The sequence below is a fragment of the Antechinus flavipes genome, chromosome 2, assembly GCF_016432865.1.
Source record: "Antechinus flavipes isolate AdamAnt ecotype Samford, QLD, Australia chromosome 2, AdamAnt_v2, whole genome shotgun sequence".
Taxonomy (NCBI): Eukaryota; Metazoa; Chordata; class Mammalia; order Dasyuromorphia; family Dasyuridae; genus Antechinus; species Antechinus flavipes.
In genome coordinates, this window is record NC_067399.1 from 507,994,549 (window position 1) to 508,010,156 (window position 15,608).

The 15,608-nt window shown below is 38.0% G+C and overlaps 1 protein-coding gene across 1 annotated transcript in view; it reads left to right on the top strand.

Moving 5' to 3' along the window:
- Positions 1-8,062: 8,062 nt before the first annotated feature.
- The window catches only part of OLFM1 (olfactomedin 1), a 56,864-nt gene continuing 49,318 nt past the window's right edge, over positions 8,063-15,608 (top strand). The window contains exon 1 of the mRNA XM_051980304.1: positions 8,063-8,488. Within this exon, the coding sequence (XP_051836264.1) occupies positions 8,393-8,488 (96 nt within the window). The 5' untranslated portion in view covers positions 8,063-8,392. The remainder of the gene's footprint in view (positions 8,489-15,608) is intronic.

Sequence of the window (15,608 nt, forward strand, 5' to 3'; positions counted from 1 at the left end):
TCCTATGGGTCTGTATTCCTAAAGTTATATCTCGTGAATCCATCACAATTTGTTTACTCTTTTTTATAGCAATAGCTTTTTAAATTTTCAAAATACATGCAAAGATAGTTTTCAACATTTACTCTTGCAAAACCTTGTGTTCCAAATTTTTCTTCCTCCCCCCCCACCTTTTCCCTTCCCTAGACAACAAGTAATCTAATATAGGTTAAATATGTGCAATTCTTCTAAACATATTTCTACATTTATCATGATGCACAAAAAATCAGATCAAAAAGGAAAAAGTGAAAAAGAAGAAAACAAACAACAAGAAAGGTGAAAATACTATGTTGTGATTAATATTCAGTCCCCATAGTTCTCTCTCTGAATGTGGATAGCTTTCTCCATTCACAATTTATTTACTCTTAATAATCATCTATAGACAAGATTATCTCACAATAAAGGTATTTACTAGTATCAATAAACCACATCCTCCCATTAATCTCACACTCAACTACAAATACACACAACTTTCACAGAAAGGATAAGTACATACTTGAATATACTGGTACTATGGCACACACATAGGGAACACATGTGTGAAAAGCAACTCACAAGTTCAGAACTGCAATTCCTCAAAGGCCTTTCTTTCTTAGTAGAGTCTTCACAACATCCCTTCCTTCTCCCTTTAGTTCAGTGTCTCTGCTGGGCTAATTGCTCAGCTGGGGCCCCCATTATCTGCTTCTCTTTGTAGTTCAATTCTCAATTGCTCAAACTAGCTCTTTGAGTCCACAGCATGTTCTCTTCTTTTTTACCAGAGGTCCCACTCCTTGAAGCTGCTTCTGGTCATGTTTGACTGCCTTTCTGTATCTGTTTCCATCTGGAGTATACAGCTGACTTGAACTGACAATTTAATTTAACCTTGGGTGACTTAGCTGTGCTGCTGGATGTTATGGACAATGGATAGAGAGGGAGGAAGGGTGTGTGGGGACAGAGAAAGAAAAGGAGAGAGAGAAAGAGGTGGGGAGGGAAAGGGAGAGAGAGAGGAAGGGAAAGAAAGGGAGGGAGGGAGGGAGGGAGAGAGAGAGGGAGTGTGTGTGTGTGTGTGTGTGTGTGTATTGGGTTTCCAGACTTGAGTATCAGAACTACTGAATTTTAACTCTAGGCCTTAGCTCTTTAAAGATCTGCAAGATTGTGGTCAATTTTCAGCATAGCCCAAGAAAAGTGGCCTCCATCTAATTCAACCAAAGGATCATACATTTAGAACTAAAAGGGACATTAAAGACCTATTGAGTCTGATTCTCTCATTTTACAGATGAGGAAACTGACACAAAGAGATGTTAACTGACTTTCTCAGTCAAAAATTAACAAGTTCTTGAGGCAAGAGATTTGAATCCAAGTCTTTCTGATACCAAATCCAGGGTCCTTATCTATTATGCCAGAGAGAGATGGTCATACTTTTTTCAAAAATTATTTATTTGCTATATCATTTTCCAATTACCTGTAAAAACAATTTTCAACATTCACTTTAAAATTTTTGAATTCCAAATTCTCTTCCCACTCCCCTCATTGAGAAGACAAGAAATTTGATATAGGTTATACATTTGCATAGTCACATAAAACATATTTCCATATATTAGTAATTAGTAAAAGAAAACCTAGATAAAAAAGAAAGTAAAAAAGGTATGCTTCAATCTGTATTCAGACTTCATCAGGTATTCATACTTCTAAAGACTATCAATGACTTCTTACCTTATCAGCAACTCTTTATTGTAGCCACATCAACTGTGATGGGAGTCAGAAAAATCAAATCTTCTCTTCTCTAAATTTTCAAGATTTACTCTAGTGGCCCCTCTTTCAAATGCCTTTCCTTATTCTTCCAGTTAGTTTGTTTTTATCCCCTCCCTCCCTCCCTCCAAATCACTTTAAAGTATAGAAATTTAGTATACCTCAGCAATTATCAAGTCTAAACTTATTATACAGCTGAGGAACATGAAACTCACAGGAGTTAAGTGACTTGCCAAAGAAGTAGTAAGTAGCAATTGGAGAATTTGAACTCAGTTCCTATGTTTGGACAGCAACTAAGTGGTACCAATCAGCACAGAGTACTAGACCTGAAGTCAGAAAGACTCATTTTCCTGAGTTCAAGTCTGACACACAAATCACTTAACTTTGTTTACTTCAGTTTCCTTATATGTAAAATGAGCTAGAGAAAGAAACTGCACACTACTCCAGTATCTCTGCCATTTGCAAATTGGCAAAATGACAAATTTCAAATGGGATCACACAGAGTTGGGACATGACTGAAAAATAGCAACTTCTTTATGGATATTCAGGGATTTTCCCAATGTATTATATTGCCCCTCATATATTCCATACTTTCTTATTTGTCTACTGTTTTATTCTCTAATAACTACAAGGTCTTTTAGGGTTAGAGCTGTTTTACTTTGGATTTGTATTCTCCATCAGGTAGTAGAGTACTTAATATATGTCAATTGATTGACTGTGCCCATGAGGAAATCTAGTAACTAAAAGAGGAAACATGAGAGAGAACATATGGGTGTAGATCAATGGAGACAGAAATAGAAGTAATACTAAACTAAAATATACTACAGACCAATAGGACAAAAAGTGGAAATAGAGTTCAGAAATGGATTAGAATCCTGGCACAGAAAGATGATAAAGTAGTTGTGGAAAAAGGATCTCAATGATAAGGATATCTGCTGAAGCTTTTAATCTGCAAAAAGCAAAGAAGCTAATAATTTCTTGGATTAATGGCAACTTGATTTTTTTAAAAATTGGAAGAACTAGCATGAAGAATATTTACTTCAGATATGACTTTTCACCAACAAGAATGAATTACTTTTGTTGTTGTTCAGCCATGGAGTTGCTTATTTGGGTGGAAATGATGGAAACTTTAGGAAGGATAGGACCCTTCCATTTAAACTTTCTGATAAAGAATGGGAAAATTGAGAAGCTGTTGGCAGTCACTTAAATATTTTGGGAGAATGTATTTCAAAGAGTTCAGCAAAAAGATAGATATCCCATGGACCAAAATTTCACTGGGGAAGAGGTGGGAAACTCAGAAGAATGAAATCATGATAAAACACAATAAAAAACAATTCTAATGAGGAAAGAAATTTTTTTAAGAAATCCAAGTGTTTGGAAACACGATAAACTTTTTAACTAACATTAATTTTAAAGATATGTAAAGAATATGGAAGCAAGGTGACCCAATAGAGGGTAAATGCAAAAGCATGGCATGGTCTAGTAAGAATTGTTTCAAGAAAGCTAAAATTCAGAATGAACTGAAGTTGACATAGAAGGCTCAGGACAAGAGAAAGTGGTATTTAGCTCTTTGGGAAGAAAAAAGAAAACAAAATATGATGTTGCTAATGTTCAGCCATGTCTGGCTTTTATTGATCCCATTTATGGTTTTCTTGGCAAACATAATTGAATGATTTGCCATTTCCTTCTCTAACTCATTTTACAGATAATAAAGGGTTAAAGAATTTGCCCGGAGTAACACAGCTAGTAAGTGTCCAAAACCAAATTTGAACACAGTAAACTGAGTCTTGTGACTCTTGGCCCAGCACTCCATCCACTGTACTATTTTGCTGTGTTGTCAACTAAAGTCTAATACTTACTTTCATTCTATGCATGGCATGAGGAGAGAAAGGAAAACTTTCTCACTCTTTTCTTTGTTTTCTTTTCTATAAAGAAGAAATTGAAAAGTGCTGGATTGGAAAAAAACATAACAAACAGTATTAGTGGAAATTTGATGCCCAATATAAGAAGATAGTAAGAGAACACCTATCTGTCCTTGATGAGTTCAAGTCACCAAGTCCAGATGAACTGCATTTTCTATTCCTTTCCTTTTTGTCTCTCCCTTTCCTTCTAACTTTCCCTCCTCCCCTCCATCTTTTCTTCTTTCCTTTTTTCTTCTTTCCCTCCTCTTTGTGTTTTCTTCCTTCCTTCTTTCATTGTTATTTTTAGCATCCTGTTCAAAAAAGGATAGAAGGTAATATGGTATACAAAAAATCTAACTTTCTGGGCCTCAGTTTCACATTTGCAAAATGAGAGAGTTGTACTACATGGACTCTAAATCTATGATCCCATAATGTAAATGGAATTTGAAAAGTATAGACTAACAAACTTGACTTAGATTCCTAGCAGAACTCTATAAAATATCAATAAAGGAATAACTAGTAAGCATGCAGAAAATGAAATACAACCCCACAATCAGGATACTTTCATTGAGAATGGCCCATGACAACTAATCTTATTTCCTTTTTTTTGGACAGGGTTACTAAACAAGCAGATAAGAGGAAAAAACTTTTCCTACTCTGTTTATAAAAAAAGAAGTTGGAGAAATTGTGGACTAGATGATAGTAAAATGAAATGGACTCAAATCAGTTGAATCACTAGACCCAGTTCAAATTTAGAAAGTCTTTGGAATCTATGCTTGGCACCTTATGTTACTTAAACTTTTTATTAATGGCTGGCTTATTAAGTGGTATGCTTATCCAGTTTGCATATGGCACAAAACTAAAGACAATTTAACACTTTAAATAGCAGAGTCAAAATTCAAAAATATTTGGAAGAACTATAGCATTGGTTTAAATTGAGCAAAATGACACTAATATATAGTTTTACAACAGGGTTCAAAAAAATCAACTTCATAAATACAAGATAAGGAAGACATGCCTATTTTTGATTTCCTTCTCAGTTTAATTTTACATTATTTCAAAGTCTGATTCTTCTTTTGCAGTAAAATAACTGTATGGATATGTATACATATGTTGTATTTAACATATACTTTAACATATTTAACATGTATTGGTCTACTTGCCATCTGAGGGAGAAGGTGGGGGGAAGGAGGGGAAAAGTTGGAACAGAAGGTTTTGCAAGGGTCAGTGCTGAAAAATTACCCATGCATATATCTTGTAAATAAAAAGCTATAATAAAAAAAGAAGACATGCCTAGAAAAGAGTTTATCTTTTCTTAAAAATCTGAAGTATTTGGCAATAACATCCAAGAAATTTAATGTGATCTTAGACTGATTAGAGATGTATAGAATCCAGGAATAAGAAGGCAATAATATTACTATAGTCTTCTATGTTAACAGCAAATCTTGAATACTGTATTTAGCTCTGGGTACCACATTTTAGGAATGATACCGATAAGCTCCACATAAAGCTTAGAAAAAGCTAGAGATATATGATTACTGACTTCAAATACTTGAAGAACTAAAATATAGTAACAGATACAGTCTTTTTTTCCATTCAATCCAGGTTCAGCCAAGATTAGTTGTCATGGACCATTCTTGATAAAATTATGCTGACTTTTTGGGATCTAAATTTTGGGATCTAAATCTATTCCTTTAAAATTATTGAATACAGATAACAGAACTTCTAGAAATGGGTAGAAATTGCAGATAGGCAAATTTAGACATGATATGAAAATCTTATATTTAGAGCTCTCCAATAGAAGAATGACCTGCTTTTAGAGGTGACAAATTCGAATTCACTTATGATCCAGCAAAGGCTGCTTTACTACTTTTGAGTTATGTTGTAGAAAGGATTTTTTTTCAAATATAGGCTAGATTACATGATCTTTGCGATTCCTTTCAATTTTGAAATTCTGGTTCTTTTCATTTAACTCTCTTTAATCCAAATCTATGAGCTCCTTGAGAAGAGGAATTATTCCAGTCACCTATGTATTCACTAAATATCTAGAAAAAGATCTTGCACACAATAGCTATCAGTACGTATTTGCTGAATTGAGTCAGACAATTTTTGTGTGTCTACCCTGCTTTAAGTAGTATTCAGTTTCCCATGTCCCTAAAAATGTTATAAGTGGGACCAAGACAGCTCTTGAAGTGGGTGAAGAAAGAGATAGCATTCCTAATGAAGGGCAATTATGCTAATGGATGGAAATAATGCATTACTAGATATTCAAAAAGGAGTTAAGAGACTCAGAACACTCCCTGGTCACTGGAGAGGACATATTTCAGCCCAGGCAAATGAATCCCAACTCAAGGAAGAACTATATTTTATGTGTTTTATAGAATCCTCAAGGACCCCTGCTGAAAAATATTTCAAGGTCATTGTAAGTGAACTTGCAATTTTTTTTGAAACATTATCAAGTTGAGCCTGGGTTCTTAGCCACAGGTATAAATAACTTCCAATGTGCATTATCCTTAATGCAACATCTTCAGAGCTCAGCTGCTACTCCTTAGAAAACAATTGCCCCAGTAGTTCCAGAATTGTCTCTGAGCTCTGATTTTGTTGGAAGAAGAATCCAATTCTTGAGTTGGAAGCATCACATTAAGTCCTCAAAGATGGGTAGGTATAGGAGTAAAGCTGGACCCACAAAGTCAAGTTCAATGAGTCATCCCTAGAGCTCTATATTCTGATATTTAATCCTTCACCAATCCATCAAATAATTATCATTATCATTCATCCATTGTGTATCACTAGATAGAACACTGGTATTGGATTCAGAAAGACTGAAGTTTAAAGCCTGCCCTGGACAATTACTAGCTGTGTAACTCTGGGAAAGACACTTAAATTCTTTCAATCTCAGTTGTACATCTCTAATGGGGATGGGGAGGAGAATGAAAATATTCAGAACATTTACCTTGTAATTATTGTGAAACTCAAATGAAAATATGGGAAAGATAGGTTACACAATGGATAAAGTATTGAATTTGGAGTCAGGAAGACCAAGTTCAAATCCAGTCTCAGATACTTACTTGCTATATGACCTTAGGCAAGTCACTTAATTAACTGTTTACCTCAATTTCCTTTTCTGTACCATTTCAGTTGTTATTGTTCAGTTGTGTCTAACTGTGACTCCATTTGGGATTTTCTTGGTAAGGATCCTGAAGTGGCTTACCATTCCCTTCTTTAGCTCATTTTATAGATGAGGAAACTGAGGCAAACTGGCTTAAATAATTTGTTCTGGGTCACACAGCTAATAAAATAAAAATAAATAAAAGCAAAAAAATAAAAGAGGTCAGATTAGAACTGAAGACATTAAGTCTTCCAATGTGCCACTTAGCTGCCCATGGTGATTATAATGGCATCTACCTTGTGGATTGTTGTGAGGATCAAATGAGATGATATTTATAAAAAATACTTGGCATATAATAGGTACTATGTAAAGATTAGATTTTATATGCAAACCTTTAGTTTTGCAAACTAAGTGCTTTGCAAACCTTAAAGTGCTATATAAATGCCAGACATTTTTACTACCATTCATCAGACATTTAGGAAACTCCTGCTAGTATTTTGTGGTTAAAAGATAATTTGCTGAACTGCGGAACAGGAAACCTGAGTGCTAGTCTCAATAACATAAGTAATTTCTTGTGTGGCTTTGGGCTGATGCTTTCCTCTCCAGCTGTCAGACAACTACCCTTTCTGTGGTTTTAAGATTACAAATTACTTTTTATATGTGATCTCATTTAATCCCCTTAGAATTATTAGCTGATTGGACAAGATGTTCTCTCAGGTCTCCTTGCAGTCCTGACATCCTTTTGATTTGACCTATTCTGTCCCAATCACTTTTAAGAGTATCGATGGTAAGTCGCCTGGGGAAATCTAAGTCTTGTTCCGTAAGTCACACCATCTGCAGAGCTCCAGCCCACACATCCCCAAGCTCCCCTGCCTCCAGGGGACCTCTCCCTTGTCCCTAAACTTCCTGATTTCAGGTAATGGGAGCCTGAAGCTATTTGCCCAGCCAAGAGTTGTCCCTTCTCGCCCTCGGAGTTTCCAGGTTTGGCCCGCAATATACCTGCTCCCCCCCCGCAGCGAAGACAATAATGATGCTGATTTTTCTCTTCCTTCAATGTCTTGCCTTGCTTCGCTGCCTGGATGAGTTGAGTTAAATTTCCCCCGCCTTTCTGATGTCACATCCTGTTTCAGCCTCCATCCCTTCCAGCTGCTACCTCCCGGGTGTATATGTGTATGTGTGTGCGTGTGTGTGGTGTGGTGTGGTGTGTGTGTGTTCGCGCGCGCGTGTGCGCGCGCGCTTTGTGTGTGCCCTCCCTGCGCCACCCCGCCCCCTCCCCCCTTTTCCGAGCAAACTTTTGGCATAGCAGACAGAGCCCATCATTTCGTGCTCCAGTGCATCCCTCTTCGCAAATGCCTCGCGATCAGGGGAGCCATTAGGAGAGGGAAGAAGGGGGAAAAAACCAGCCAGCCCTAGCTCAGGAGACTGGCGAGGGGAGAAACTGGGGATATAATAAATATGCAAAGTGGAGGCTTTGCAAAGCAGATTCCTAGTTCTGCCTTCTCCGGGTACTGAAAGGCACAGTACAGGGACTGAGGGAGGAAGAGAGGGAAAATCATAGGAAAGCCAGCAACGCCGAGAAGAGCTACTTCACGCAGCCGCCAAAGGACCGGGGATCCGTATGCCCGGAGGTTGGAGCTGGGAGCGAGAGATGCGACCGGCAAGCAAGCTTCTGAGTCTCTTCTTCCTCATCCTGATGGGCACTGAACTCACTCAAGTAGGTCTCTCCAACGCCATTTTCCTGATAGAGCCGCCCGGCCCCTCGGGAAGCCGGAGAAAGTCGGGGAGCAGGTGCCTGCTGGCTACCGATCCCCTGCGCCCCAGTCCATGTCCCCTCCCTTCCCCCTTCCCTGGATCCCGAGCCCGCTTTAGAGGTCAGCCAGCGTGCCGCTTCCTCCTCGAGCCCCAAGCAAGGAGCGAACAGCGGGCGGGGGCTGGGACCCAGGCATTTGAAGACTGAGGGCAGGTTGCCCAGGGCTGATGCCCTGCCCAGGTGGCTAACGGGATTCTCCATTATCCGCTGGGGAGAGCAGGGAGGGGATGTTCATAGCACCCACCTCCCCAATTAAAAGTTCTCATGCCAGGCATAAGGCAGGCAAAGCGAGGAAGAGGGCAGGGCTTTCGCCAACCCTAGCCTTAGCATTTCCGGAGACACGGAGAACTAACCCTCATCCCCAACACAGACACACACACCGCGGCTACCATCCCCTTCGCCAACACACTCTTATCCCCTATCATTTGCTATGGATTCCATTCCCCTTGTAGTGTATGAATGACTGTGAGGACAAAGGCTGTGGACAATTGTCTCTGCTTATTAAAACACAAGACTAGAAAGGGCTGCGGATAATGAAGAGAAGGTCTGCTATTGGCACAATGTTCAGGGCTTTGTGTGGATGGGCACACTTGCAATATTAAGTATGTGTGTATGCTGTGTAATTATCAGTGTGTGTCATTCCAAGTCAACCATTATAATTACTTGAAGATATCTAAATGTATATATCTCTAGTAAATATACTGTGTGCATTATCTGTTTTTATGTCTCCAATAGGTGCATGTAATAGATAAGAAAGGGAGTGTGTGTGTGTGTGTGTGTGTGAATATATACCAAGCACGTGTGTGTAAATAAAACAACCAAAGAATCTTTCATAGTTGTACTGATTTAGGGTGACATTTAAACGTCCTTTAATGCCTCCGTCTGTGCCATGCTGGGAGTCGAAGATTTTATGTCTTGGGCTGCCAAATAGCTCTATTTATGAGTTTTGGGTACAAGGTGAAATATTTTAAAGGGTTAATATGAAACGTGCAAACACCAGGGGTCATTTTATTTCTACACCATGGACAACTGACTCTCTCTCTGTCTCTGTTTCTGTCTCTCCATTTCTTCCCTTTTTCATTTCCTCTCTCACCCTTTTTTTAACACATACATAAACCCAGGTTACAAGCAGGGTCAGATTTACAAAGAACTGTCCCGAAAGGAAATGAGAGTAAGCATTAATTAAGTATTTTTGCTCCCTGCAGTCACTGAGCAGAGTTGTGCTGCTTCCTCCTTTAGTTTCAGCTTGTTCTGCTCCCAGGTGATGATTGGCTGTGACTTACCCTGAGGAACTAGTTGAGGAGAAACTAGCAGGATAAAATGTGCTGGACTCACTGGGGCCATACCCTGTCATGACTTTCTTATCATCATTATCCTCTTCCTCAATGACACTTCTAAATTCTTTTCAAAGATGTTCTCTTTCCTAGGAAAAACTTTAGACTCAACCTTAATTAAGGGCAATACCTCTGTGGTAGCAAATGTGCTTTCTCACCCTCTTGAGTCTCACTAAATTCATTGACACTTCTCCAACCCCACCCCACCACATTTTTCTTTTCCTCACCCTGATCCCAAAATGATTTCTATTGGAATCTGAATTTGAGGTTGCTTGGCTAGATGAACCGCTGGATAAGCGACTAAGAGTTCAGGACCATGGTCAGTTCCAGATCCAAAGAGTGGAGTGGTTTCCCTTTGCCCTGCAATTTCAAGTCTGGTACCCAGAACAGGGTTGCCATATACAACTGAATGCTTTACTTTCCTCCCTTTCTAAATTTTACTAAGAAGCTCCCTGGTATCCCAAAACCCTACCCCACAGAAATAAAAAAAATTGTGTTTTAGGAATTGATATTTAGAAGAAGTATTAGATTTATGATTGGCCCAAGGGGCATAAATGGGAGGGAGGGGGAGAGAGAGTGAATCAGGTGAAAGTTATAGAAAGATAGGTTTTTAATGAATGTAATTTCATAGCAATGACATATTTTCAAAGGAAATGGTCCTCATGTCTTTATAGTTTAGTTACAGAATGTTAACTCTGTCAGTCCCACAATCTCTCTATGCAGAAAAAAGTACTGATGGAGCAGTTGACTCTCTATCCTTAAATTCTCAGAAAATATCTCAGAAGCTTACTCCCTAGAGAAAGATAGACTCAGATATGCCTATCTCCAAGTTGGTTCAGGCAGGCTATATGCCCTTGATTGCCACCCCTGAATCTCTCACCTGTTCAAGCTCATTTAGAAGACCTACCTTTAATATTCTCCTAGGGGAAGCTTTTCTTTCTTTTCTCATTCCCAGTATGAGTTTCCCTTATGGACCTCATGCTGCATACAGAGAGAGAGAGAGATGGAGGGAGGGAGTGAGAAAAGAAGGAAGGGAGGGAGGGAGGGAGGGAGGGAGAAAAGAAGGAAAGGAGGGAGGGAGGAATAAAAAGAAAGAAAGATACTTGCTAGGATTTGGGAAGTGAAGACAAAGCACTACTAATGAGTGAAGGTTTGTCCTTTTATTTTCTATTCTGTTGTGCTCATTTTTTCCTTTTCCCTCTTCAAGGTAGATCTAAAATTGAGAGATAGCTTAGCATTATGTAGTAGATAAATAACTGACCTTGCAGTTAAAAAGACCTGTGTTAAAGAGTCCTTTGACACATACTGGCAGCATGGCCCTTTGCAGGACTCTTGTCTTATCAATACCCCTAGGCATATCTCAAAAACTATAAGGTATAGAAGAGTTGCTGATCTGTATCAATGAAGAGAATTTCCCTAACAGAAGTTCCCACATTAATAGAATTTCAAATTCAGACCAAAAGAATTTAATGTGCTTAACAGATAGTGGTCTATTTGTAAAAAAAAAAAAAAGCCATCATATTTAAGATTTTAACAAAGTATAAGATTTGATTATCATAAACTCCCCAAATTGAAAGATACTTCAGAGACCACTTAGTCCAATCGTCCAATCTGCACCTGAACAGGAATGACCTCCACAATATCTCTTCAAAATGATCATCCAGCCTTTGTTTGAAATTATACAATGATGAAGAATTCACTTCTTCCCAACTCAGTCTGTTCCATTTTAAAATACAAATAACTGTTAAGAAGCTTTTTCTTACATTGAACCAAAATGTAGCTTTCTGCAACTTTTACTCATTTGAATGAATTAATGAATAAAGCAAAGTATTGTGGTAAGCACTGAGGAGGCAAATAGAAAGATAATAGCATCCCTATTTTCAATGAACTCACATGCTAATGAGGAGGCTAGACATGTGGAGAGTTTTAGCTGAAAATCAGATGCAAAAGTTCTGTGGTCCTTAAGGTACAGCAGCTAAGCAGATGCCAGTGCCTCTGTTTTAATTTAATTTCCCCTCATAAAATCATTAGTTTCTGATGTTGACCCATTTGCCTATGCCAAGGACTTTGATGATAAGAACTTTCATTTCTAGTTCTTCATTAATTGTGGCTACCGCACCTGTGGAAGAAGTTTCTAGGCTGCATCTCCATAGGGATTTCTTTCCACTTTGATGGCTAATAATGCTGAAACCATTGTTATTTCTAAGATTCTTGGGCTCAGGATTCTAAGCTATCTCCATCAAGATCTGAGGGGAAGTGGTGATCAAGATAATGGTGGTACTTTTATTTGCCTAGTCTATTCTGCCTTCCATCTTTTCTTCAGGATTTTTTGCTGCTTCAGCCAAGGTGGTTTACTTGTCCTGTGAACAATTGCTGTTTGGCAATCTAGTAAGATTGCTGGCTTCTTCTCCACATGAGTTGCCTCCCCATTTCTTCTCGTTCTGCCTCCTGGGGCCAAGCAATACAAATTTAATCTCTTTTCCACAGGATAGTACTTCAGATATTTGAAGTAGTGGCCATTACTCCCACACCTCTCTGAACCCCCTGCACACAGGCACAAGTCTTCTTTTCTTTAGGGCATAAACTGCCTGGCCAATATAAAAACAATCTTTTGTTAACATACCAATTTTGTCTTTAATTGATAAATGCTTGCAGTATTCAAGCAATCTTACTGGCTTTATTATCTATTCTTTGGACAGTGGAAGTTACTCTGAAGAAATCCATTAGTTACTAAGTATTACAAATTACCCACTTTGTGCAATGTCCTGCATATTCCTATAACAGCAAAAATATTGACTTTGGAGTAAAAACAAATTCTGGGTTCAAATATTGTTCTGCTATTCAGAATAAGGAAACGAAGGATAAAATAATACTTCAAAAACCTACTCCCTGAGAAGCCATGAGAAAGTCACTTCCTCTATCAGATTCTCACTGTTCTCAATCATAAAATGGAAATAGTAATTCCACTACTTACCTCACAGAACTATTGTAAGGAGAGTGTTATAAAAATGTGAGCCATTATATTACCTTTTCCCCTTCCCTATGAAGTAGAACTAGATAACAGTATCCAGAAGAACAGGGACACTAATATTATACATTTTTGTGCTTCTTATAGAGGACCATAGTAAATATTCATTTCTCCCCTTGCCAGTTTATCTTTTGCATAAAATAGTCTCCTGAACAAAGCAAAAACATGCAAACAAAAAGTATAATTATGATGACTAAGTTTGTCTTAGATTGAGACAGGAAAAAGTCTTTTTTTTATTTCTTTGCTGAGCTGAGGGATTATCACATGCTGTCAGACTTGATTGATGGATTAGTTTTGTTGTTATACTCTATACCTCTTTTGAAAACTTTTGTTATCCCCCAAAAAACGACTTAGAGAAAGGGAGAAGGAAAGGATAGATTTGGAAGTGAAGGTGATATTTTTTTAAAATTCCAGAATTTGTACTGGAATAAAATGTATTCTCTTTAGCTTTTTGCATAAGAACCTTCATAAGCTGACTCCAATTTACATTTTTGACCTTATGTTAAATTACTACCTCTTTGCCTTCCAATTAAATCTGCTGTTTTTCTAACTCAACATGCTATCCCACATTTATGCCCGTTTACATTTGCTGTCTTTGCAGACTTGAAATGCACTTTATTTTTATTTTTGCCTTTAGGAATTTATCTTCTTTACTTGAGGTTCAATTTAGATGCCACCTCCTCCACAAAGTCTTCCATGATTCTCCCAATTAAAAAATATTCTTTCCTTCCTCAAAATTTTCTAGAGTTTTTGTTTTTTGGATCTCTCCTTTTCTTCTATCATACGCTACCTGTTATGGATATATACTGTACCTCTCTTTCCCAGTCCACCAAGTATAATGTAAACCCTTTGAATTTAGGACCTTCCACTTTTATCTTTTTATCTTAAGTTCTTAGCGTAGTTCCTTGTGCACAATAGAGTCAGTATCAGTAAGTATTGATTGAATTGAATTAAGTTGAATAAAATCAACTAAGCCAGAGAATTTCCTATGAACCATGCAGACCACAATCTAAGAGTGCTGCTGTGTGCAGTGGGTGCTCTGTAAATGTGATATCTGAAGGAGGACGTTCATGATGAAATGAGATATAAGTGAATATTTAGAACCAGGTAACTCATAGATCAATTTGAGGTGGGAAGATCTCCATAGCTTAGCCTTTCATAGTCATTTTGGTGTCTTTGAACTTAAGTAAGCTGTTAATTCTAAAGGTTTAAGAAAGTACTAGTGGCTGGACAGTACTAAGCAGCTGTAGATAGCCCTCATTGCAAAGCTACAATGACAGTGGGGTATTAAATTGTAAATCTGCAGCATGAGGCAGCTGCTTCATCTCATAAAGCAATTTGTGTCTCATTCCACTAACTTCAGCCTTCACCAATAAAAAGAAAGGTAATTTTCTGCCTTGGGTTGTATTTATTGCTAAAGTTATCAGGCCTTGTAATCAGTATTAACATCACCGTGTAAAGTAATACAAAACTAATTACTAGCTAAACTGAATTAGATCTGTGGCAAATGTAAGCTGCCTTGACAGTCAGAGAAGCCAATTTTCAGCCCTGAATGATGTTCACAACTTTGAAACCACTAACCATGAGGTCATAACAACTGGTGGATTTATTTCCCAACATGAATGTGATTTGGATTGTAGTGGGGGGGGAAATGGAGATCTAGAAAGAGAGAAGAGAAGATGAAAAATGAAAATGTTCCTTTTTCTATTTGTTATTTTGCCTTTGAGGAATACAGCCTGTGTTTGAAATGCTGTGGAATGAGCAGAAGAGGTCAGTGATAGCAAAAAGGGAGGCAAACAGCTTCAGCACACTTAGAAACCAGCCAAAATGAGGCAGCTGATATACACTGAATAAATCTAATCTTTTTAGAAATACTTTTGAGAGCTGTTTTCCTGGGATATCTTGCAGAATATCCAAATCCTTTCCTTGTGGTTGACCTTGAAATTTGATAATGACCCAGTAGCCTGTTGTGGTAGAAAGAAAATTGAGGTGGGAATCAGGACACCTGATTTCTTGCCTAACTCTACCACTTATTAGCTGGGTGACTCTGAAACCTTAGTTTCACAAATGGAGAAATAAAGTCACTTCAGCACTGGGAAAGACTTTAAAGATCTATACTAACCCTTCAGTTCAAAAGCAAATTCCTTGACCTTAAATATGAAATTTATATCTACAGGCCCTTCACTAGATTGGCCTCTTCTTAGGAGCTTGGGAATTTGGATAAAGCACAGCTTCCCATGACCCCAGGGTAAGAAGCAATAGTTTCTGTAATTAAATAGCGCTTTTGTCTCTGTGCCTGCAAACTTTCTGAAATACTCATAATTCCAATTATCTCATTTACTACATTTGGCATAACATTCAAAACATAACAGTGAAGATAATGAGTCCACTGTTAAAGAAAATTATTTGGCAATGGAATTGTTCTAATTGCCATTCTTAGTGCTTTGTAGATGAAAGACATATTTATTTAGTCTTGAAGAGCCATTTGAGGTATCAGAAAGAGAACTGAACTGGGAATCAGGAGAACTCAGTTCTATTCCCTTTTGACCTTAGGGAAGACAAGTTCCTCTCTGAGCCTTAATTGAATCTCATGTGCAAAATAGAAAACAATACTTGTTTTAGGTTTGGTCACAGGCTTGTTTTGAGGCTTTGATGAAAATAT